The sequence below is a fragment of the Pogona vitticeps genome, chromosome 1, assembly GCF_051106095.1.
Source record: "Pogona vitticeps strain Pit_001003342236 chromosome 1, PviZW2.1, whole genome shotgun sequence".
Lineage (NCBI taxonomy): Eukaryota > Metazoa > Chordata > Lepidosauria > Squamata > Agamidae > Pogona > Pogona vitticeps.
Genome location: NC_135783.1, coordinates 347,901,557 through 347,926,594, shown reverse-complemented (window position 1 = coordinate 347,926,594; position 25,038 = coordinate 347,901,557). Strand labels below are relative to the sequence as shown.

The window sequence follows — 25,038 nt, the reverse complement described above, 5'->3', positions numbered from 1 at the left end:
TCAATCTGATTTCGATATTGCCCATCTGGTGATTTCCATGTATAGAGTCGCCTCTTGTGTTGTTGGAAAAGAGTGTCCGCTTCATGGATTGCTGCCTTGTCGTGGCGAAGGGGCTTGAGTAACTCAGAGAAACTATGGGCTATGCCGTGCAGGGACACCCAAGATGGACAGGACATAGTGGAGAGTTCCGACTAAACGCAATCCACCTGGAGTAGGAAATGGCAAGCCACTCCAGTATCTTTGCCAAGAACGCCCCATGATCAGAAGGTAATTTCTAATGTGATCTATTTGTGGGTTGTTGTTGTTTTTTGGAATTATAGTTCCAGTAAACATGTTGACCCAAAGGTTTATACAGAAGGAGAGGTTTCTAAGTGCTTGAAACATGATCTAAAGCTCTTCTGGGTTCCAGTATCTGCATGAAGCTCTGTGCATATACAGTAAGAGATGAATTATGAAGTGTCCATTCTTCTCCATTTCTCAGAAGATGCAGCATCTTCTTTATACACAGAATAAAACATAGGCAGATAAATTTTAGGATGCATGGAAGATAGGCAACCTGTTCAGCACCACAAGCCTACTCCCAGAATCATTAGCTAGAGGGCTCAAGCTAACATGCATGCCACATCACAAGGACCATGAAAGGGGTAATCTGATGTTGGCTGACCAATATTTCCTTAAATATAGTCTGGTTTAGTTGTATGTAGTGTGTATGCTTTCTAGACATCCACACAGAGATGGCTTGGAAAAGTTGATCTCCTTCCTATAGCGAGTCTAACATTTAATATCGCTGCTTGCTTTGCTTTTTGATACAGTTGAGTTTTTAAAAAATATTTTAAGTTGTTCAGTAAAGACAAATATTGTTTTTGAAGCATGGATGTCTCCCCCCCCCCATCTTGAGCTACATTACTATTGTTGTTTTTTACTTTATTATATTGTTTTTATTCCATTTTTTTATTGTTAGCCACCCGGAGTAGACTTTGGTCTAGATCACTGGTTCTTAACCTTGGGTTACTCAGGAGTTTTGGACTGCAACTCCCAGAAGCCTTCACCACCAGCTGTGCTGACTGGGGTTTCTGGGAGTTGCAGTTCAAAAACATCTGAGTAACAAAGGTTAAGAACCACTGGTCTAGATGGGTAGGGTATAAATTTAATAAATAAATAAATATATTTATTCAAGTGTTTTGTTGCAAAAGCTAGTATAATTATACATTTTAAGAAGAGTATTTGGCTTCTACCATGCCACACAATTAGTCAACAATTCCCATGTAGCATGGTTTCAATCATATTTGATGATTTTAAAAAAATATTTAAATGATTTAAATGTAGCATTAAGCAATGTTTCTTGTGTTTTTACCATAATTTACTCTTTTGATAGGTTCTTGTGGCCAGTACAATTATAATACAGAACATTGGCGGTAAGATATGTTAAACTCTTGTAACTGATAATACTGAAGATCTTTATACCTTTCTTAAGTTGCATAAGAAGATACAACCGGTCTTAAGAAAGAGTGTGTGTGTGGGGGGTAATGACAATAGTCTGGTTTCGTTATGGTCAACGTCATTGTTTCACAGTATGTCTTGCATCCTCCTAATTACAGCTTTGGTTCATTTATCCTAAATATGAAGGCCGGACTTCACTAAAACATCATCAAATTTGTTGATATCTCAGCAGTACAGTTTCATACATGTTACATGTCACCCAAACAACCGATGCATATTGGCAGCTATGTGGTACAAACTGTGGTTTTCAATCCGGCTCTCCGTACCTGTAGCACTCGTTTGTGGTGGAACACAACTGATCCTTAGAAGCTGTTTCCTGGGGGAAAATATGAAGCAGCACACCATTAGTAATATTCAGGACTTTTCTTTTTGAAAGATTGGTTTAAGTAGAAATTTCTTCTCCTTTGTGAGTGTGTATCCTTTCTAGACATCCACCCAGAACTGACTTGGAGAAGTTGATCTCCTTTCCTGTAGTGAGTCTAAAATTTAATATTGTTGCTTGCTTTGCTTTTTGATATTTTAAGTTGTCCAATAAAGACAGATACTGTTTTTCCAGCATTGATGTCTTCGTTCTTCTACATCTCAAAAAACGGGGAAATTTCTAAAGAGCGTAACACCTTCAGTTTAAAGGAAGATATGGTTGTAACTATACAGTATTTCCAAAAGCAAAGAAGTTCAGGCCATAGATCAACATACTTCATTCAAAACATGGGCATACTGGTAAAGCTATTCTATATACGTATTAGCTTTAAGTTTAAGTAAACCCAGTTGTTGAGCCCCTCTCTTGGATTCCCTAAAGAGAAGAAAATCCCCAGCTTGCCTAATACTAGTCCCATTAAGCACAAGGTTTCTTTCCCCCAGGTTAGGATCAGCTGGACTAGACTAGCAAAGATTATGTAGCTGTGATCCGGACTGTGCTACAAGGACTGACCCGGACTGCACTATATAGGAAGTAAAATGGCAAATAGAATTATGGCATAGTGTTTACTTAGGGTGGAAGTTAAGGTACCAAAAAGGGTCCATCAGTAGATCCATATTTTAAATGAGGGAGCTTTATCTGTGGCCTGCATTTCTTTGCTTTGTGGGAGTATAAATTCAACCACAAATGTTTGCTTTCAATTAAAGGTAATCCCTCTTTTGGAATAAACATACTTAGAAGCAGACTAGTTACTTCAGTAATTCTATTTATTGCTCTTTGTTAATAGAACAAATTGTGTTTAAAAGTGTAACAAGAGGCTGGTATTGATTTTGGCCATTTGTTCCTTCCAGTTTGGGTGACTTTGAGTAATGAGAAATACATTTTTAAATTTCCTTTCCTCTTTGAATGGATTTCTATATAAACATCATTAAGTAAATTGGGCTTAAGTAGTGAAGGACCAGGCAAGCCTGGGACCTAGTATAAGAGTTTGCTGGTCAAAGGAAATTTGAGTCTTTCCTCCTCCTCCTCCTCTTCATCATAGTTTGTAACCTTCTGTGTGTGTCACTTTTAATAAAAATTTCTTGAGCCACCCCAGAGGCCTGGACCATTGTATATTTTACTATATCTTCTGTACTAATCCTGACTGTCAGGGAACAGAGATATATTTGCTGAAAATTCTAGTTTCTCCTTCATTCAACAGACGGCTTTCATGATTGGAAAATATTATTTCAAGCCATGGATCTTGTCATTTGGAAACTACCATGTCCCTTTGGTGTTTGATACCTTTGATTCACAGTCTTTCCGTGGGAGTAAACCTTTCTTTTCCAAAGTTCAAATATTCTTCCCCAACCCATAATGATAGAATTAACCTGTTTTGCATCATTCTGCAACAAAAGGACAGCTTGCCGCAATCAGAAGATCACTATGTAGTGCTCCTTCTTTTTATTGTACATCGCAAGATGCCTTTATATCCCTTGGGATCATTGTAGCTTCATTTTTGCTAGATGGTTCAGCCAGTCAGCATTCTGCACAGGTATGGCAGGAGATGGTTATCATTAGTGATTATCATTAAGCTGTCTGCACCTCTTGCATAGGTGGCTGTTTAGTGTAATTGGAAATTGGACATTCGGCCCTAACTTCAGGGCCATTTGGTGTATACCAGTGTTGGCTCTAAGGCATTCCGACTTGACTTTATATTCCAGTATAGTACATTATTCCAGTATAGTATACAGTATAAGGATTCAATGCTAATGATAGATTTCAGTCTGCTTGATCTACTCTTTCTCTGTCCAAGACTCACAAATTGTGTTATTCACAAGTTCACAACACATTCCAAATTCCTGTCATCTAGTCATAAATCAGAAGACTCCTTGACTTTTTTCCATTTACATGCTAATTCCACTGGAGATGTGATGGAAGAAGGGAAATGAGTAAAGCCCTGCCAGGGTAATAAAAATGCTGGTATCGTAGCACGTGCATTTAAATCTGCAATGCTCTAAATGCCCCATCTCAGAAACAAAATCATAGGAATGGGAAAGATGCAAAACCAAAGCAGCTGAAACAATCCGTTTCTATATACATATATATAAAAGAAAAACAGTTGGGATTTTGGGGAGGGGGTGAAATATGCATAGAGAGCAGGGATGTGGGAATGTGTGGGTGTTCACTATCTCCAGTCACCACTGGCTGTGTTGACCCTGTCTGATAGAATTTGTATTCTGGATGGGAGTGGGTGGGTGCCTGTTCCTCACCTGGGTGTTTATAAAATGTTTAAAGGCAGATTGAGAGTAGCGGGAGAAAGAGAATTATTATTATTATTTTTTGGTGTCTCATAGGCATCCTTCAGTCTCAAGAGACTATGGTAACAAGCTCTGAATCGAGGAGTGTCCTCTCCAGAGCATGAAGCCTGGGTAAAGTAATATGGAGGATAGGCTGTTACCCAAGCAGCAGATCCCCCCTCTCCACATTGCTGATATGGTCCAATGGAAAGGCAAGAGCCAATACAACTGGTTCTAGCAACGTCGCTCACCCTTTCATAACTTTTACCCAGCATTGGCTGTGGTCGTAGAGGTGGAGGAGGTTTGGTTCTGGTGTAACGCAGCTCCTTTGTCAGCTTACCCATTCCTTGTCTTATTTGTCTCTTCCTCCCCCCGACACATTTTAGACAGCGGAACAGTTACCATACTTCAGTTACTGTTACTGTTTATTAGTTATTTGCTTTTATTTATATTGTTTATATATCTTGTGCAAGAGGGTTCTTCTGGATGATGATTGTTTCTGTCCAAAGAAGACCTACTCCGATCAATGCATCTTTGAGTTAAGATTGCATTGCCTGGTAGCTTTATAAGGAGATTATAAACAAATCAATCAAGAATAGATGAATACATCAGTAGTTATTGACCATGGTAACTAGATGCAATGTCCATATTCTATATTCAGTGGCAATATTCTCCTAAAATGGGTTCAACTCAGAGGGTTGTCTTAACTGAAAAAAATATCATTTGTGCCTTCTCATGGCCAAAAAGAATTATTTTATTTGAGGGTTATGAGTGCTTACAGTGTTACATGTTACGTTGTTATGTCAAGTCACCTCCGACTTGCGGTGACTGTATGAACGAGTTATCTCCAAAACGTCCTGTCCTTGAGAGTCCTGCTCAGCTCTTGTAAACTCAAGCCTGGGGTTCCTTTAGGCATTCCTCTTTTCCTGCTGTCTTCAATCTTCCCAGCATTATTGTCTTTTCCAAAGAATCCTTCCTTCTCATGATGTGCCCATATTAGGGCACCTTCCATTTCCATATTTTTGCCTCCAGTGATAGTTCAGGCTTGATTTGATCTAGGACCCACTTGTTTATCTTTCTGGCATTCCAGGGTATCAACAAAAGCACTCCTCTAGTACCATATTTCAAATGAGTAAGTTTTCTTACTCTCAGTTTTTTCTTACTCTCAATTTTTTTCACATCCATTCATCCATAGTAATTGGAAATACAGTACTGTAGTGTGAATGATGTTTGCCTTGGTGTCCAGTGATGCATCCTTCTTGATGTTGTTATATACTGTCAAGTGGCCTCCAGTTTATGGTGACCTTTTGAAGGATGGATCTCTGAAATGTCCTGTCCTCCAGTGCAGCTCTTGTAAATTCAGGCTTGTGGCTTCCTTTCAAAACACATCTTTACACTTGATGATCTTTCCTAATTCCTTCATCGATGCTTTTCCACATTTCGGTCTTCTGATTTCTTGGCTTCATTTGGAATGATTATTAAACCGAGGTATACAAAATCTTTAACTATTTCCATTTCTTCGTTGTCAACATTACAGTGTCATTATTCAGCAGTCAGAATTTTGGTCTTCTTAAGGTTCAACTGCAATCCTGCTTTGCTACTTTCTTCTTTCGCTTACGTCAAAATGTTTCGTGAAAACCCTAGTGAGGCTTGAGGCCCCCTCAGAACATGGCAGAATTGCCCTCTACACCGCCTTCAAGGGCTCATGGTGAACATTTTAGTTAACCATTATGGTGCAGAGGAGCTTGGGACCCTAAGAAATGCTGTGAAGTGCAGAAATAGCATGGGACCACATATTGCTCAACCCCGTCCTAATGTTTTTCTATCAAGAAAGGCAGCCTATAAAGAGAGTTTGCAGATCTATTTCAATCTAGTTAAATAATATGCATAAATATTTTTAATTGTTCCATAGATACTAGGCCATGACTGAAAAGAGTGCTACAGTATTTGCAAACCTTTTGAGATCCAGGCCTTAAGTTAAGGATCTGCAATTGATTCCGCCTATTCACAGGATTCCTTCTGTACATGAAAAATCAAAGGATGGTTTGGATTTGGGATGGTATACGGTTAATAAGACAGAAATGTCCTGGTAGCACTGTAAGTATTTATTTATAGAACGACCAGGGTGGGGGGGCTCCCCTCTCTGCTGTTGCCACCCCATCTGCTGGTCATTTGGTGTAGAGCTCCAGCCGGTACCTTTCCCAGAAATGTGTTGTTGCTGGGTGTTCTGATCCACCCTAGTCGCCTCTTCTTTCCGTATACAGCCTGTATCATTTAGTGATTTGTAGGGAAATGATTTAGCTTTCCAATGCAGCTTTGCATTTTAGTGTAATTGTTCACTTGTTATAGCTTAAATTAAGTAGGTTTTTAAAAGATGGCAAAGACCACCTTGATGGCATCGTGAAAAGCCTAAACAACTATCAGAATAGCTGTCAGATGACAATTTTGTTGTTGTTATGTACCATCAAGTCATCTTTGACTTACGGAGACCCTATGAATGAGTGATCTTCGAAATGTCCTGTCCTCAAATACCCTGCTCAGCTCCAGCAGGGCCAAGCCTTAAGGGAGTCCAGTCTCATATTTGGTCTTTCTCTTTTCCTGCTGCCTTCTGTCTTTCCCAGCAGTATTGTCTTCTCTAGACAATCCTGCCTTCTCCTAATGTGCACAGAGTAGGACAGCCTCAGGTTCAACATCTTTGCCTCCAGAGATAGTTCAGGCTTGATTTGATCTAGGATCCATTTGTTCATCTTTCTGATAGTCCAGGGTATTCACAAAGCTCTCCTCCAATGATACTATATAAAATCATGCACCTTCCAAAAGCTCGGAGTGAGATTATCTTGAAAGGAATGCAGCAAGAAAGACCAAGAAACAACTATAGAGCTGTAAGAAGCCAGATCTTGAGAGGAAAACTCAGAACTCATTTATTCTATGTTTATTGAGAAAACTATAAAACTGCAAGATAATGCATGTACTTCCAGCTAGCTAGATTTCTGTGTTCCCTGCACATTGGTCCAGAGAAGTAGTTTTTCTGTGTTGCGAAAACATTTGTTTGCTCTTAGTTTTTCAAATTGACTTGTATAATTCTGGATCCATTGTGCAGAGAATAGACAAGTCAGTTAACAACTTATGTCTACCTTTCTGGAAGGTTGTTGTAAGATAAAGTTAGGGAAATGTTCTAGAAATGATGTGGATGACATGGAACAGGACATCATTGACTGTTAGGTTATCAAAAACAGGCAAGAATTTTTTCATATGTTGTGTTCAAAAAATTGCTAATCCAAGGATTTTGGAAGGAAGATTCTCTATAGAAACCTACAGATGTGCTTCTTCTGTCAGCACAGTAAACATTACAAACACTGTTGAGATAAACAAACATGTAAAGTGGAAGAATTGATGTTTCCTGCTACAAGGCGTCCATTTCTTGGTAAAGACCTGCCTAAATTAATCTTTTAAGTGACTTCTGTATTTTCCACAAGGGTGGGTTGTATGCAAAGAGATTTAGACTAATTTGAGTGTTCACCCACTCAGCAGCCTGTGTTTGGTTTGAAAGCTAATTGCTCTTTTTGTTTTAAATTGAGGATTTCCAGCTTGTCTTTAATTGAGGGTAATTTTGCCATTTCTAATCCTCATTGGACAATTCAGGGTCATTAAAGCCAATTATGTTTAATTTTTATGACTTAGTCAATAGTCCAGAACACTTTAAAACACATTATTTTACATAAGGTTGTGACTTTGTCAGAGGAAACAAGAACTGTACTAGTGGATTGCATTTTACTGTTTATCTACACTGACTAGCAGAAGTGTGAAGAGAAAAATTGGCTGGAAGAAATGAGTTTAATAAAAGCCGTGCTTTTCATCTTACAATCTAACTGGGGCTGGTCAGCCTTTGTTATTGTGATGCTAAGTATTTTCCAATGCAGACTGGAAACACCTGTAGTGTTATCATTATCTTTTATTTTGTGTTTGTGAAGAATATACAGTACTTATTATATTCTTTAAAGATCTTTAAAGGATCCTTTACAATTCTGCATGGTTCCCAAATGATTGACACCTGCACAGTTGTATGTCCTGTTCATACTTTGGTGGAGTTCTTCCTATAGTAAGTTTAAAAGTGTTTTACGGTGGTTCCGCTCCTTCCTAGCTGACCGTGTCCAGAGGGTGGTGCTGGGGGACAGTTGCGGGGTTCCTCAGGGCTCGATACTGTCCCCCATGCTGTTCAACATCTACATGAAACCGCTGGGAGAGGTCATCAAGAGGTTTGGGCTGAGGAGTCAGCAATATGCTGATGACACTCAGCTCTACCTCTCGTTTTCCACCAATCCAAGTGAGGCAGTTTCTGTTCTGAACTTGTGTCTGGACCTGATAATGGACTGGATGAGGATTAATAAATTGAAACTCAATCCAGACAAGACGGAAGTGCTGTTAGTGGGTGCTTCGCCGGACAGGTTGGAGGGCCATTTCCCTGCCCTGAATGGGGTTACACTCCCCCTAAGGGACAGGGTCTGCAGCCTGGGGGTGCTCCTGGACCCCAGTCTAACTTTGGAAGCCTAGGTGGACTCCTTCGTTCAGCTGCGGAAATTATACCAGCTACGGCCCTACCTGGATGAGCGGAGTGTCATGACAGTTACACATGCGCTGGTAACATCTCGTATAGATTATTGCAATGCGCTCTACGTGGGGCTGCCTTTGAAGACGGTCCGGTGACTGCAACTGGTCCAGAATCGAGCTGCGCGGCTGGTGAGTGGTGGAGCCGCTAGACATCACATCAAGTCGATTCTGTTTAACTTACATTGGTTACCAGTTGCTGCCCGGGCCCAATTCAAAGTGCTTGTTTTGACATATAAAGCCCTAAACGGCTTGGGCCCTGGATACTTGAAGGACCGCCTCCTTCCATATGAGCCTACCCGGCAGTTAAGATCTAGCCAGGGGGCCCTTTTGAAAGAGCCATCCCTCAAGGAGGTAAGAGGGATGGCTTGTAGACAAAGGGCCTTCTCGGCAGCTGCCCCCAGACTATGGAACGCCCTCCCAACTGAAATTCGTCTGGCGCCGACGTTGATGACTTTTCGGCGCCAGGTCAAAACCTTCCTGTTCCAGAAGACTTTTAATTGAAATAACATCAACTGTGGGTCCTGATGATGGCAATTTTAATTGTATTTTAATTGTATTTTAATCATTTTATTTTTATTGTATTGAATTTTAATTATTGTAAGCCACCCAGAGACCTCTGGGTAGAGTGGGCTGCATATAAATTCAATAAATAAATAAATAGTTATGCAGCACAGTTATTACTGAAATGTAATGTATTGTCTAGGAACGTACTGTGTTAACAGAAAGAGCCCCTGAATGTCCCAGAGTTAACCCACAAATAGCATGAAAGGTTGAGCTGTCTCTAAATTAGACAGGTTAGAAAATGGCCGTCCCACAACCAAATGTACCTTGTGGTTTCTGTGTATTGTGTTGCTTCTGTAACCACCAGTGGTAACCCTTGGAGCCTGGAAGACTTCCATCATACCTCAGTCTTTGGCAGCTGCCACAGTGGTCTTCCCACCGGTGAGGAGAAAGAGGGTTCCTTGCAGGTTGGTAGTACACAACCAAGATCCATTGCAACTCTCCCTGCCTTCTGGGTAGCCTTCTTAGCAGCAGGACTGGCCAAGGCATTTTCCTGCCAGAAGCAGAGGAGAAGATGGGAGCCATCAATAGTGTACAGGCAAAAGTGGACTAGACGAGGAGTTGGATTTTGCTATAATATTGGTGGTGGCAAGTATATGATGGTCTCCTTTAGAAGATAGTGGTTGAGGAGCTCGGGTGGAATGGTTTGTTGAGGAAGCTCCTGCTGCTGTCCCGGCATCTGCCATCCAAGTCAATTGTCCCACTCTGTATAATAGTAGGGCCAGGCTGGCTCTACCTGTTGGATGCCTTAGAGCAGAGCCTTCCGTCTCTGCAATCCATGACCTGGGACAAGTAAAAGTGTCTTTGCTTCACAGTTCTCTGTCTTCAAAAGGGGAGTAGGGTGGACTCGTCTCAGTTGTTATGAGGGCAGCCACCGGGAGATAAACATGACTATGCAAGTAAGAAGTGTTGTGTAAAATTTGCACTATAAACAATGACTACTTGGAACGGCAGATTTTAAAAGTCTCCTTCTCATTGCAGATTTTAAAAGTCTCCTCCTCATTGGAAACTCAAGTAAACTTTTGTAAAGTGCTCCCTTAAACTTATTCAGAAAGCTCTGATAAAGATGCATGTCTTTTTAAAGGACAGTGTCGTGAACTGAACTGACTGGTTAAAAGCAGTTAGCCAGAAGGAGTGAGGTTCATTCTTTCCAACCACCGGATGTTTTTAAGGGTGTCTTGCCAATCATTCAGTAAGGGAAGAGTAATCCCACAAACTCTCTGACAACTCCCTCGGCGCATGACCACATTTCTTTTGGTCACCAGATTGCCGGTTTGGTGCTGATCTGTTGTCTGTGAACGGAGTGGGTAGGAAAAGCTGGAGCCACGACCCTGTGGTCAGGAATCTTTAAAAACAAAGCCCATCCTGTATGTTCTGATACTGCGTTAGCAGTCCATAAAGTGTTGCATTTTATCTCCCCTTGTAAAGCTTGTTTCTCTCGGATTAGAATAGTTTTCTGTTTTTCTGCAAGTTAATGGCATCATGTATATCCTGGGGAGCATTTCACACCTTGCTCAGGGCAAACCCCATGTTTGTTTGTCATGGGGTTAAGGATGTATTTTGAACGAAGGGTCAGACAATGCTGTCTGATACAAGTAGAAATACTACATACTGATTATACTCACATTCCTGACTCCAACATATCTCAGATTTTTAAGATGTATGTATGTTTGTTTGCTACAGCAACCACTGTCAGTGACTTACCACTTGGTTCCTGAAACACTCCATTGTAGTAAATCATTGGTGAAAACACAGAGATGAATTTTTTTGGTTGCAGTTGCATTTTTTTCTGAATTAATTACAACTTGGTTTTGTGCAGATGTAGGGCATCACTTATTCATTCATTAATTCATTTTATTTCATTTCTATATTGCCCCATTAGTACACAACACTCTTCTGGGCAATGAGAATAGTGATGACATCCAAAAAACAAAACAAGAACAAAATGAAATAATGCAGTTATAAAGTCATAAAATTAACAAACAGAATTAAATGAGTTAAATCACAGTGGCACAGCATTTCCATATGAACAGTAGGGCACCGAGGCTAAAAATTCAGATGAGGTTGGTCTCAAAGTCTTCTTGGAAGATCAATGTCTTCAGGAAGCACTTAAACGAGGGAGGAAGGGGGTCAGATAGAACTTGACCAGGAGCTGATTTCAGAGCCTTGGTTCCACTGTGGAGAAGGCCAGATTTACTACCAGTCTGGCAGTGGCCATCTAGTGTGGCCAGATGTATGCCTTCAAGAGTGTTAGAGGGCAGACACGAGAATCTGCCCTATCATCTAAGAATTTGTCCTTGCCACCTGGGAGAAGTCGAAGACATCACTCACTACCTTTTGAGATGTCCACATTACCACTCCCCTAGATCAAGGTTTTTGGCAAGTTCTCTGACTTCCATCCAAGACAGACCTAATCTCGCCCAGGTCTGTTGGCTCCTGGCTGACATCAACGCCAATACCACCTTAAACGTGGCAAACTTTGCCTTGGCTGCAATTAACATCCGAGCTCGCTTGTTTCCTGTACATTTGTCTTTTTGATTCCTATTTACGTCTTATTGTATTTGCTTTTTAATTAATTATCTCACCTGCTGCTTTTATTTTATTTTAACGTATTTTAATGACTTATAGTTGATAAATAAACTCTGCTCTCTCATTGTAAATAATTACGTTTTAGTAGTTGTTTTGGTTCATAAAGCACACCATTCAGTTTCCTTGATTGTATTACTGGAATAATAGTTTGCCTAAAGCTTACCACCAGGTGAGCAGGTAGCTGGACGACTGGCTAAATCTCTACTGAGATACTTATGTGATGTGCATTGCTTTAGACTCTCCAGATTTGGGCTGCTTGATGGGAGTACATCTATACCAACAATGTTAGTGTTTTAAACAGCAAGTGGGAAGTCAGACATTCTGACTTCAAGCCTCATTATAAAAGCAAAAGATTGACAAATCTATTTAATACCACATTGGACATAGCAGTTGGTTGGCTCATTATCTCTTAAGAAAAGATGGATTTATTTAAAATTGCTAGTACTGAAAAGAAGCAGGCCTAGAATTTCAGTGTCCTACCTGCAAATTTTGGTAATAAAGTAGAAGAGGTTTGGGTTCCACATCTCCATAGGATCTCCGCCTTCCCTAGGATCATTGAGATTTATGCAGACTGCTTGTGAAAAATATCATTTTCTGAGTCCTTCTTTTAAGGAATTATTTCAAGCTTTCACACCTTTTCCAAGCTCTTATTCCGAGGATTTAAGCACGAATGTGGTTTCAGTAACAGTTTTGCTTTCTGGAAAGTGCTGATGCATGTGTCTCTGGGGATGTGCAGAAGACCTTTCCTCTAAGTCAGCGATGGCGAACCTGTGGCATACGTGTCACAGCTGGCACGCAGAGCCCTCTCTGCGGGCATGAGAGCAATAAGTTGCCGGATCAGCCAAACCTGAGGAGGAGGCTGCAGCCGCAGTGCTGGCGCCCTGACAGGTGGTGGGCCAGGATCCGGAGCAGCTGGCACTGGCAGGAGTGGGTCATGATCTGGAGTGGGGTCCGGCGGCACCTCCATGTCTGGGATCCCACCCTTCTGCCGCCACTTCTGCTTCCGCCGCCGCACGCTGTTTCCTCTCCCCCCCCCCCCAAGTTTGGGCACTCGGGCTCAAAAAGGTTAGCCATCAGTGCTCTAAGTGACGAAGACCAGCCGACACAGCCCTAGGATTATAAAATCTGCTAGGGGGATGTCTGCCACTCTTGGCTTGTAGTAAAGAGGTATTATTCATCCCTCATGTTTTCAAGCAAGAGTCAGAGAGATAAACTATTGGTTAAGCTTAGAGGACAAATATGGCTCAGACCAAGTACATACTTGTCTAGTTTTCCTTTGCTAGCATAAACAGTAAAATCCTGCCCTCTGTCCTGTAAAATGTGTGTGAAGCAGGCGATGCAAGGCGATGGATGTAAATCAGTTTAAGCATCTCTAAGCAGGATGTAATTTGGACTGTATTCCGCCATTCAAAATTGAGTTACTTACCGGTGGAAATGTGGACAGAGCTGCTATTTAAGCCTAGGCAGACCACAGTTTAGCTGGCATCCAGCAATACAGGACTAAGCAATAGTCGTTGCATTGAAATTACTGCCAGCAAATCCTGATGAATATGCAGCCATTGTATTTTATTGTACGTCCTCCCCCCTTCCCTTAACTTGATTCAAGCAGCCCTGCGTTGCCTTATCTCTTCTTTTGTCTCCTGGTGTATATTCCTATTATTTGCTAGTGATTTTTATGTGAACTCTCCAGTGCAGAACAGTGTGTGTATGTAGGGGGTCTCCAGGCCCATAACTTAACCTTTTAAACTGTGGATAAAGCACACTCATCCAGTCCTCCTGCTTTCCCATGAGCTGCCAAAGGAGAGATCCTTATCATGTGGAAGCCTCAGGGGTATAAATATATTCATTGAACTTGGCATCCATTTTCTTTATTACCTAGAGAAAGAGAAAGAGTAGCATACACGAGGGAGTTCATTTCTTTTTAGGCTGTATCAAAGCAAAGGAGTATAACAGAGAAGATTGGCTCTCTCTTTTTTTCTTCTTCTTCCCCCTGGAGGGTGATTTTCAAAGGAGTGGCTCTGCAGATTTAGGAAACAAAAGAGTCAATCACACAACAAAGGGCAAAGAAATGATCAAATGATTAGCCAGAGGCAGAAATAAATGCCCGGGAAAGAGTGACAGATTGTATATTAGCAGGAAATCTGATCTGCAAATTAGTTGAAGGTTTTTGAAGGTTTTTCTTTTTAAACTGATGTGACTTCTTAAAAAAAATTAGTGAAGTGGATAGAGATGTCTGAGCTCTCAGTTCCGCTTGTATAAAATGTTACTACTTAATGGACAGGGAGGGGGAAATTAACTTAAGATGCAGAAGAAGATTCAATTTCTTTGGTATTTTTTTTTTTAAAAAACATTGTTTTATTATCCACTGGCATCTACAGGTCACCCTTAGAAAGTGTAGTGTCTTAGTGGCTGTCCTGCAGCCCCACTGGTGGTATTCAAATTACTTGCCCTTCTAACACTCCATCAAATTTCCTTTTTAAAAAAGAAATAAAAATAGAGACACCAAATAAAATGTCTCCCCAAGCCTTCGTCAGCTGGGAAAGCCAACCCCAGATGAGAGTCTCTATACAAAGAAGTGAATGTTTCCTTATTTAGTGACCTCACAACTGTTTTTAATTTAACCTTGCTGTAGGTACATGCCACTCTGGATTAATGCAATTCACTTTTTCTTTATAGAAGCCACATTCCTTCACTTCAAAAATCTGTAATCTTTAACTCTTTCAGGGCTACAACATTTTGTAACTACCTCATATGCTTTTTATTCTCAGTGATTTTAATAGCAGAGTGACAAAAGTTCATGGGTTTTGATTTTGTTGCTTATAAAATGGACTTCAGCGAAGGAGTGGATAGTATCCCAGAAATCTCTTTTCTAATTTTCCGGAAAAGAAAGTCGTTTTTAGAGTAAACTGCAAGACAGAATTCTTTAATAAACGAGGCAGAGTGTAACACAACTAAGCTCACTGTTTTGACCTGTGTAATCAGTTATTCACACACTAGTAAATGTCTATCATTATGAATAATACACTAATAGACCCTCTTGTGAACCAGTTCCTTCATTCCATCCCATGATGTTGACATATTTTGATTCTTCCCTTTCTAGAAATTAGACACCATCATTTAGGATGATGTAATCAGTTCTGTTGCATTGCATCCAAATCAGTCTCTTAAGATTTTTTTTCAGCATAGAATTTTCTTTCCTTTCTCAATAACTTTTTCCATTTTCTAAACCTTGAATAATAAATTGTAGCAATATCATAGAATAATGAAGTTGGAAGGGGCCTGTAAGGTCATTGAGTCCAACCCCCCTGCTCAATACAGGGATACAAATCAAAGCAGATCGGACAGGTGGTTGCCTAAATTTCTCTTGAATGCCTCCAATGTTGGAGCGCTCACCACATCTCAAGGTAATTGATACAGTTTTTGTTTATAGTTACATGTCTAAAGTATTCTGACTTTCTTCTTTTTGGAAGATTTATGATTCCTTGGTCTTTAATCCATTTATTTCAGTACTTCATTGATCATTGATTCAATCTCAGGTAGCTGGCCAGGTTCATTGAGCCTTTCATCCTTCTGAGGTTGGTAAATTGAATATCCAGCCGATGGGACAGGCAGTATGTAGCTTTCATAATTAATTGTGAGCTACCCAAAGAGTGCTTTAAACACTATGGGCTGGTATGTAAGTTGCACACTTTCCCTTTTTTGCGTTGTTCCTACTCACCTATGTTGCAACAGGTGGAGTTCTCTTTTGAAGTAAAGGTAAATGGAAAATAGAACTGAAGCTGTTGATGGTTTAGGATTGAAATAGGGACAACCTCATTCCAAAATTATGGATTGTACCCACCACACCTCTTGGACTATGAACCACCTCTGCCTTAAGTGTGCGAAAGTCATTCATTAATTCCTCTTGATCTGATTCTTATTCTCAGGAATCTCTGTATTCCAGTTAATTCTGCTTTATCACTTGCAGCAATAACTGATTTAACTTGAACACGGAAGTCCAAATAAAGAAGAGAGCAGCAGAGTGGAACTGTATATCCTGCTTCTGGGCACAACATTGGAAATAGATAATCAAGATGAGGTTTAAAATTATAACACCACTTTGCAAGTTTTTGAGCCTTGACTGCTTCTAAATTTAGATTTTTTTTCCTGATCAAACTGTTCGATATGTTTTTGTTTTGTGTCTTTCAAGTGATTGCTGACGCTGTATAAACTGTAAAAATATATTTGTGCTATAGACACATGCACATTTGGATGTACGCATTTTCCTCTAAATTGTATGAAGGGGACTAATAGGAGTTCTGTATGCTGTCCTATACACTTTAATCTGGAACAGAGTTCTTTCCTTTGTGGCTACTTTGAATTAGGATTGCCTGCAGTTGCCTTGTTATGCCATGAGTCTCACTCACTTAATGTTTGTATTTGCAGCTATGTCATCTTACCTTTTCATTATTAAATCTGAACTTCCTGGTGCCATTGCAGGATTTCTGAGTGGAGACCACAGTGGGTAAGATGAAATTTTAAAATGTATCATGACAAAATATAAGCATTTGCTTTGCAACATGAGGACTGCACAAGGTTCCTTATTCTCCCGATGAAAAGGAAGTGCATGGGGCCTTTAAAATGCTTGCACCTGTTTTTCGCTGTTTGTAGTCCAAACAGGTGCTTCTGTGAACAAGTGTGATTCCTTGCTGAGCCTGTAGTGATTAATGAGATCCAAGAAATCATAGCTTGCTGTCAGCATATTTGTATTTGCAGCCCACACAAAAATGGTCATTTCTTGTTTGTCGCTTACGAGGAATTCTTAGGGACAGCTTTACTCAATCAGCAGAACACAGGAGTAATGTTTGGCCTGGACTAGAATGGATTGGATAGCAGCTTCATGCAGAACCTGAAAAAGCATCTTATCCAGATTGCAACTCCCTGCCTTTTGCAGGATAGCTCAGGATTCTGGGAACTGGAGCCCAGAGAAACTAATTTTTCTGGCTTTATATAATCTTACATATAAAAGAACATATGACCAGATGAAAGCTATGCTGTAGTGGTCTATATCCAATGTACCTTTGTTGATAGTCTACGGCTTGTAGACAAAGGGCCTTTTCGGCAGCTGCCCCCAGACTATGGAATGCCCTCCCGACTGAGATTCGTCTGGCGCCGACGCTGATGACATTTCGGCGCCAGGTCAAAAGCTTCCTGTTCCAGAAGGCTTTTAATTGAAATAATATTAGCTGTGGGTCCGATGGCAATTTTTATATATATTTTAATTGTATTTTAATTGTTCTAAATTGTATTGTATTTTAATTGTTGTAAGCCGCCCAGAGACCTTTGGGTAGTGTGGGCAACATATAAATTAAATAAATAAATAAATAATAAAATAAATAAAAATTGCTGGAAAGATCAATGGTTTAGGTATCTTGCTGTGGAGCCAGACGTTGGGATTCCATTCTCCAGAGTCCCTTCCAGCTCTGCAGTTCTAATATTCTATTTTATCATATCCTGTTCTATTTTATTCTATTACCGTATTTTTCCGTGTATAGGACACCCCATGTATAAGATGCCCCCCTGTTTCTAACCTCAAATTAAGAAATCAATATTTTAAACATAAAACAAGACATTTTTATTTAGTAATTAGGTAACATTTACATACCAGTACTGTCATATTAAGCATCAAACTTAGCATTGAGTGTATCACTTTATTCAGCCTATGGGTTCAGAACACATTGACATTACCAGTCCCTGTTGCATCTGAGCACTGCCTACAGGCTCCACCTCCAACAAGGTGTGTTCCAGTTGGTTTGTTCAGTATCAGCTGACATAAGTTACATAAGGCTCGTGATTGGAGGAAGCTCAGTCTCCTTACTGTAGGAAGCTAAGCCTGACCGAAGGAAGCCTGTTTACAGAGGAAAGGTATGGGCAGTTTTGTAATCACATGGTTCTATCCTCAGCTTACTTCCATGTATAAGACGACCATCAATTTTTAGTCTAAAGATTTTAGACAAAAGTATCGTCTTATACACAGAAAAATACCGTGTATTATAAGGTAAAGGTTCCCCTCAATATTTAGTCCAGTTGTGTCCAACTCTAGGGTGCGGTGCTCATCCCCATTTCCAAGCTGTAGAGCCAGCGTTTGTCCAAAGACAGTTTCCGTGGTCATGTGGCCAGCGCGACTAGGCACAGAACACCATTACCTTCCCAGCGAGGTGGTACCTATTTATCTACTCACATTTTTACATGCTTTCGAACTGCTAGGTTGGCAGGAGCTAGGACAAACCGACGGGAGCTCACTTTGTTGCATGGATTTGCTCTTATGACTGCTGGTCTTCTGACCCTGCAGCACAGAGGCTTGTGTGGTTTAACCCACAGCACCACCACGTCCGTATTCTATTTAGAGATAAATATTCAAATGTAGGTAGGTTATCTCAGGAAGTACCACAATTGGCCCCATTCCTTCTGTAAAGTTTGAACTGGCTTTGAATACCAGTTTTTCCTGTGGTTAAGTCCAGTGTTTTCCCTGCAAATCTGCTCCTCCTATTGAGTTCGACAAAATTCCATTGATTCTGCCACCCTCTCCTTTCTTACTGGAAAATTGGATTTTCAAACTCAACATCTGATGTATCCCAGCCTTAATCAGTTATCCTTTGGCTCAGTTGTGGAACTTCATTTAAAAACAAACCAGGCATATTCTCTGGTCTTGCAGACTCAGCCCCAAGTTGCACATTATTGAATTTAAATTTAAACACACACACACACACACACACACACACACACACACGGAAAACATGTCTGCTTCCTTCACAAGGTGACTTTGCCCCCTAATTGTCACAGCGAATATTTGGCATCTTTGTTTTTTGCAGGATCCAATTTTATCCCATTAAGACCAACTCTCGTTTCCCGTGGCTTTTTCTTCTGTCACCTCCCAAAGTCATGTTATACCAAAGGAACTGTGCTGCACCAAATGTGAAACATGAATTCCAGCTCGTGCTTGAGCTTGAAACATTTAAACTGCTGCTGTCATGTTACCATGTTAACATATTTTTGAAAAACCGCAAAGTGAAATCTGGCAGTTAGTGAAATTTTAAATATTTTTGTTTTTGCTGAACAGTTATTGGACTAGTTTTTGGGACCTGTGCCAGTTTTCATATTTGTATTATAATTTCTCCAGTTTGGCTGTGCAGCTGCGTTCACTTGGTCTTTAGAACTGACTCAAAGCTGAAAAAGAAAACTGTGGTTCAGCTCGCTGGGAAAAAATGTTCCAGCACTGGAATATCTTGTTCTTGTTTTGGACAGATTGCCGTTGTCTTTGCTGCTACAGTTAAACATTCTCAGGCTGTTTTTTAACAGTTTTTTGGACCTCCTGTTTTCATTGAACCCTTATCCAAAAACAGCTGTTCTCATGGAGAGGGGGGCATGTGGCCCCGTGGGTGCCCCTGGCACATTTGAAGGGACAGAGACTAGCAGCAATTATCGCACACCACCTTATAGTTAGTCAGTCAGAGCTTTCGTTGGCATACACGAACATTGCATATAAAAGATAAACAAAATATTAATTAACTGCATCTATAAATTGGTTATGTCTCAGTCTGTGGCTCCTCATTACAGTGGGGTCTCGACTTACGAACTTAATCCGTATTGGAAGGCAGTTCTCAGGTCGAAAAGTTCTTAAGTCGAATCTGCATTTCCCATAGGAATGCATTGAAAACCATTTAATCCGTATCTGCTCTTTTCGTCCATAGAAACTAATGGGAAGCTGCTATTCCGCCTTCTGCCATTAGAGGGGGATTTTTTTTCTTTTTTCCTTTTAACCTAAGATGACTTAGCTTTTAAAAAAAGGGAAAAAAGAGTTCGTAACTCGAATCTAAGTTCGTAAGTCGAGTCCATATATTCCTATGAGAGCAGTTCGTAAGTCGAGCCGTTCGTATGTCGAGCCGTTCGTAAGTCGAGACCCCACTGTATGTGGTTCAGAAAGGCTGCCATGTTCTCTACTTTAACTGACTCTACCGTTGACAGAATATACAGTGCCCTAGTGTGTCACATTCCAATCAGTCCCTCTTTAACAAAATATTGTAAATATTTTCTGCGGAGATCCATAAACATTGGACAATACAAAATCATACGTGAGAATGACTCCACTCAACCCAGCTCACAGGAGCACCTCTCGCTGTATGGAATCCCACTGAATCTCCAATACTGCCTTGTTGATGGAATAGTGTTACATCTAGTAATTATAAAGGCCCTGTGTTCCTGGGGGCATTTTAGCAGGTAAAGCTGGTTGGCCAACTTTGACTCATTGGCAAAAAGGTCTTATTTGCAGTGCTCTGCAGTTCCTGTGTTTGTATGTCCAGTAGCCTACATTTTACCACTTGATATGCTTCCAATTGGGACATCAACCCAAAGAGTCCATCACAGTTCCCATCGATCTAATTGTCTTAACCAAATTGGTTGATCCCATTGGGGCAGTCACATCCTCTAGAGGTTGATAAAGCAGACTGCCCTGGTCCGAATTACTGTATAGCAGACTCTGAGCCAAAGTTTTATTGTTCTCAACCATGCCCTCGTCTCTATCAAGGGTTGACCTGATTCTAGACACAGAGTGGTGTAAGGGATACATCTTGGCACCCCTAAGAGAGGATTGGATCCATTCTGCTGAACAGTCCATAGCATTCATCCAAACAGGGATGCCATACAACACTTGTGGTACAATTTTGGCATTAAACACTTCCAAAGCCACTGGCACATAAGATTTGCCTCTGTTAAAATGGAAACGGGCAATAGCCTATGCTGTCACCCTAGTGTAGTGATGGCAAACCTTTTTGATCCCGAGTGCCCAAACTGCAACACAAAACCAACATAAAACCATAACCAGAGTCCCACTGACTGCACAACCTGTAGCACCTGCCCAGGACACTCCCACTCCACCTCCAGCTGCAGTCCTTAAAGGCACAGGCGGCAGGCCACTTTTCTTGGTTGGTGGCGGTGGGGAGCAGCAAAATGGCCGGATATGGTAGTAGAAGAAAAATGTAGGTCCCATGTTATATCCAAAACCCTGAAATTCTTTTGTTATTTTGGGCTTGTGCAGAGCTGCCATACAAGGTTACTGAAAAGAAAGGGAAATTTTCTGGCACCAGAGATTTATAGATTGCTCTCATAAGAAGGTTACACACAGTCTGCAGTTCTGTGAAAACCCAACGATGTTGCAAAAATTTATATTGGCTGCAGAATTCGGCATGAGGAGAATCTTGGTCTTTGCAAAAAACATTTGAAACTCACTATGGTGTGGGTTAGGAAACCAGCAGATGTTGCTGGACGGCAGCCGTTTGTCTCTTGGCCATACTGGCAGGGAGTGGTAGAAACTGGAATCCAACACCATTTACTGATTCCTGCTCTAAGATTTGCAGGCATCATGTCTGATGAAATCTCTGAATCTGGTGTTATGAGAATTAGACATGGCACCCCTGTCTGCTTGGCCCACTCACTGTTCTTTGCACGCCACCAGAGACCTCCTTCTCCACCTCCTCAGGCAGCTGACCACTCCGACAAGGAGGTGGGACAAAGATTCTCCTTTCACAGCTGTTGCTAGTATTATTAGTAATTTCAGTGCTTGGTCCTTCAAACTCAAGGGTATGATTTGCTCTACTGGGTCAAATCTATTTATTCTTTCCCTTTTTCTACTTCCCTTCCATTTTCCTCAACATGACTGACTCTTCCACTAAGCCTTCCTTCTCAAGACCTGTGACTAAGGAGACTCACTGATATCTATCTGTCTGTCTGTCTGTCTGTCTGTCTGTCTGTCTGTCTGTCTGTCTGTCTGTCTGTCTGTCTATTTATTTATTTATTTATTTATTTATTTATTTATTTATTTATTTATTTATTTATTTATTTATTTATTTATTTATTTGATTTTTACCCTGCCCCTCTAGACCATGTCTACTCGGGGCGGTTTACAAAATAAAACAACAGTATAAAAATAAATAAAATCATAAAATTACAATTACAATTTCAATTTAAAACAATTAATTTAAAGAGAGGATTACCAAGATGGAATAGCAAAGAAAAGAAAAAAGGAGAAAGACTTAATTGACTGGAGAGAAGGCCTGCTTGAATAACCAAGTTTTTAACTGGCTTTTAAAAACACCCAGCGAGGGTGCCAGCCGAATTTCTGTTGGAAGGGTGTTCCACAGCCGAGGAGCCACCGCCGAGAAGGCCCGGTTTCTTGTTTTTTCCTTCCGGGCCTCTTTCGGCGTCAGACCCCTCAGCCGCCCCTGCTGGCTATGTCGAGTGATTCGGGTAGATCTGGGTGGGAGAAGACGGTCTGCCAGATATTGAGGTCCTAAACCGTTTAGGGCTTATAAGTAAGCATTAAAACTTTGAAGTCGATGCGGAAATGAATGGGCAACCAGTGCAAAGCAGCCAGAGTGGGGGAGATATGTTGGTGGTGTTTTCTCACCCCACTAAGGAGCCTGGCTGCCGCATTCTGGACCATCTGAAGTTTCCGCGTCAGCCTCAAAGGCAGCCCCACGTAGAGTGTGTTACAATGGTCTAATCTCGAGATTACGAGCGCATGGACTAGAGTAGTGAGGGGCCCCCCCCATCAAGATATGGTCGCAGCTGGGCAATCCGCCATAGATGAAACTAGGCAGAGCGGAGCACGGACGCCACCTGGGTTTCCATGGTAAGCGCCGGGTCCAGATGTATTCCCAAGCTGCGGACCTCACTCTTTGCGGCAAGGGTCGTCCCTCCAAAGGAGAGGGAGTCACCTATGCTGCTGACGGAAGGGCCGCCCACCCTCAAGACCTCCGTCTTGTCCGGGTTCAGCCTCAATCCATTTGACTGCATCCATTCCAGTACAGTCTCCAGGCAGCGCTGGGGGGACCAGACAACATCCACTGAAGTTGGTGTAAAAGAGATGTAGAGCTGTGTGTCATCAGCATACTGATAACACGCTGCCCCACACCCCCTGATGACCCCGCCCAGTGGCCTCATATAGATATTAAACAGCATTGGGGAGATGATCGACCCCTGTGGAACCCCACAATTGAGATTCCACGGGGCCGAGACCCTCTCCCCAAGCTGTACTCTCTGGGGGCTGTCCTCCAGGAAGGAGCGGAGCCAGGCAAGTGCCAGGCCACCGACTCCCAACTCGGAGAGCCTCCCCAGGAGGATACCGTAGTCGACGGTATCAAAGGCAGCTGAGATGTCGAGGAGGACCAACAAGGACATGTTGCCCCCATCGGCCTCCCTCAACAGGTCATCCAACAGTGTGACCAGTGCCGTCTCTGTACCATAGCGCGGCCTGAAGCCCGACTGAAATGGGTCCAGAGCATTGGTTTCGTCCAAGAGCGCCTGAAGCTGATCTGCCACCACCCTCTCAACCACTTTGCTGAGGAAGGAAACATTGGCGACGGGCCTATAATTGCCAATTTCATGTGCCGCCAAATTTGGTTTCTTCCTAATGGGCCTAATGAGTGTCTCCTTGTGGGCGAGGGGGACCTTGCCCTCCTGGAGAGACCCATTAATTATTGCAGTGGCCCATTCAGTTGTTACCTGCCTGGCTTCTTTGATTAGCCAGGCCGGGCAAGGGTCGAGAGAAGAGGTGGTGGCCCGACAGCGATCAAGCACCTTGTCCACCAAATCTGGTGTTATAGGCTGAAAGGAGTCGAGAATAACCGGGCAGGATGGAGCGCTGGACATCTCTGCTCAACCCATTGTGTTTAAAAAAGGAGAAAGGTCACGGCGGATGGCCTCCACTTTGGATTTTAAAAACGCTGCAAATTGGTCAGGTGAGATGCTAGTGGGAGGCCCTTCACCCTGACCAATTCCGGATAGATCGCGAACTATACGGAAAAGTTCCGCCTGCTGGTTGGAAGCTTCGCTTATCCGGTCAGCGACGTAAGATCTTCTAGCAGCCTTTACCTTGGCTAGGTAATGGTTAGTTGCGATCCTGATAGCTATCTTACTATAGTCCGTCGGTTTCTTTCTCCAAGCGCACTCTAGCCGTCTCCTTATTCGCTTCATCGCTCGTAGATCCTGACTATACCAGGGTCCTGGCCGAGCTCTGCTCCTGAGAGGGCGTTTGGGTGCGATCGTGTCAACAGCCCTAGTAGCGGCAGAGAACCAACCATCGACCAGAGGTTCGACAGGAGCACCAGACAGTTCTGCTGGAATCCCTCTCATGGTATCCTGAAAACTAATTGGATCCAGTAACCTTCGAGGGCGGACCATCAAAATAGATCCATGCTCCCTCCGAGGGGAGAGCGCCATTGCGAGGTTACATTTTATTAGGTAATGGTCTGACCATGACAAGGGGACTGACACGAGGTCAGTCACCATCAGACCATGCTCATTACACTTGGTGGAAAAAACCAAGTCGAGCATATGGCCACCCATGTGCATGGGGCCGTTGACATGTTGGGATAAGTTCAAGGAAGCCATGGTTTCCAAGAACTCAAGAGCTGGACCGGATACCTCCGCCTCCGCATGGATGTTGAAGTCACCCAGGACCAGAAGTCTCGGGGACTCCAACAGTGCTGCGGAGACGAAGTCGGCCAGCTCTGGTAGGGAGGTGGCTGGGTCACGGGGAGCGCGGTAACCCAGCAAGATCCCAATACCATCCCTAGCCCCAATCCGCACATGAATAAATATATATTGATATATATTTATTGCATTACCATATCTATATATTTAAAAAATGGAAGGGGAGTAGGAAAAGGGAAAGAATAAATAGATTTGACCCAGTAGAGCAAATCATACCCTTGAGTTTGCATGACCAGAACAGGACTGCCAAGGGATGGACCTTCTGGAGAGTCATAAGAATACCATAAATTGGAAACAACAAGTCTCCACTAGACCAGAGCCATTAAATCAGTTATTTAATGGTAAACTAAGACTTAATCAAGTCTCATTTATTCAATGAATGTACTGTAGTTGGATTCAAACCAGAGTGTGTAATAAGTATGTGGACCACTTTCCTTGTGTTTTGATAAGACATACAGTTTTGGACATACAGTACGTCCCTTTTACACACGTACTTAATGAGAAACCTTTAGATCCATTCAGTGCAGAATTACTCTTCCCTAGGTAGAACCTGAA

The 25,038-nt window shown here is 41.9% G+C and overlaps 1 protein-coding gene and 1 long non-coding RNA gene across 3 annotated transcripts in view; one reads left to right on the top strand and one right to left on the bottom strand.

The window, feature by feature from the left end:
• The window catches only part of SLC38A6 (solute carrier family 38 member 6), a 71,321-nt gene that overhangs the window by 19,587 nt on the left and 26,696 nt on the right, over positions 1-25,038 (top strand). For both annotated transcript variants that reach the window (XM_078383778.1, XM_020813199.3), the window contains exons 5-6: positions 1,376-1,415; positions 16,381-16,459. In XM_078383778.1, coding sequence (XP_078239904.1) covers positions 1,376-1,415; positions 16,381-16,459 — 119 coding nt within the window. The remainder of the gene's footprint in view (positions 1-1,375; positions 1,416-16,380; positions 16,460-25,038) is intronic.
• Positions 887-1,243, bottom strand: LOC144586099 (uncharacterized). Its single transcript, XR_013540827.1, has 2 exons — positions 1,120-1,243; positions 887-975 (listed from the first exon to the last, which is right to left on the bottom strand). It is a non-coding gene; the product is annotated as an uncharacterized LOC144586099 (long non-coding RNA).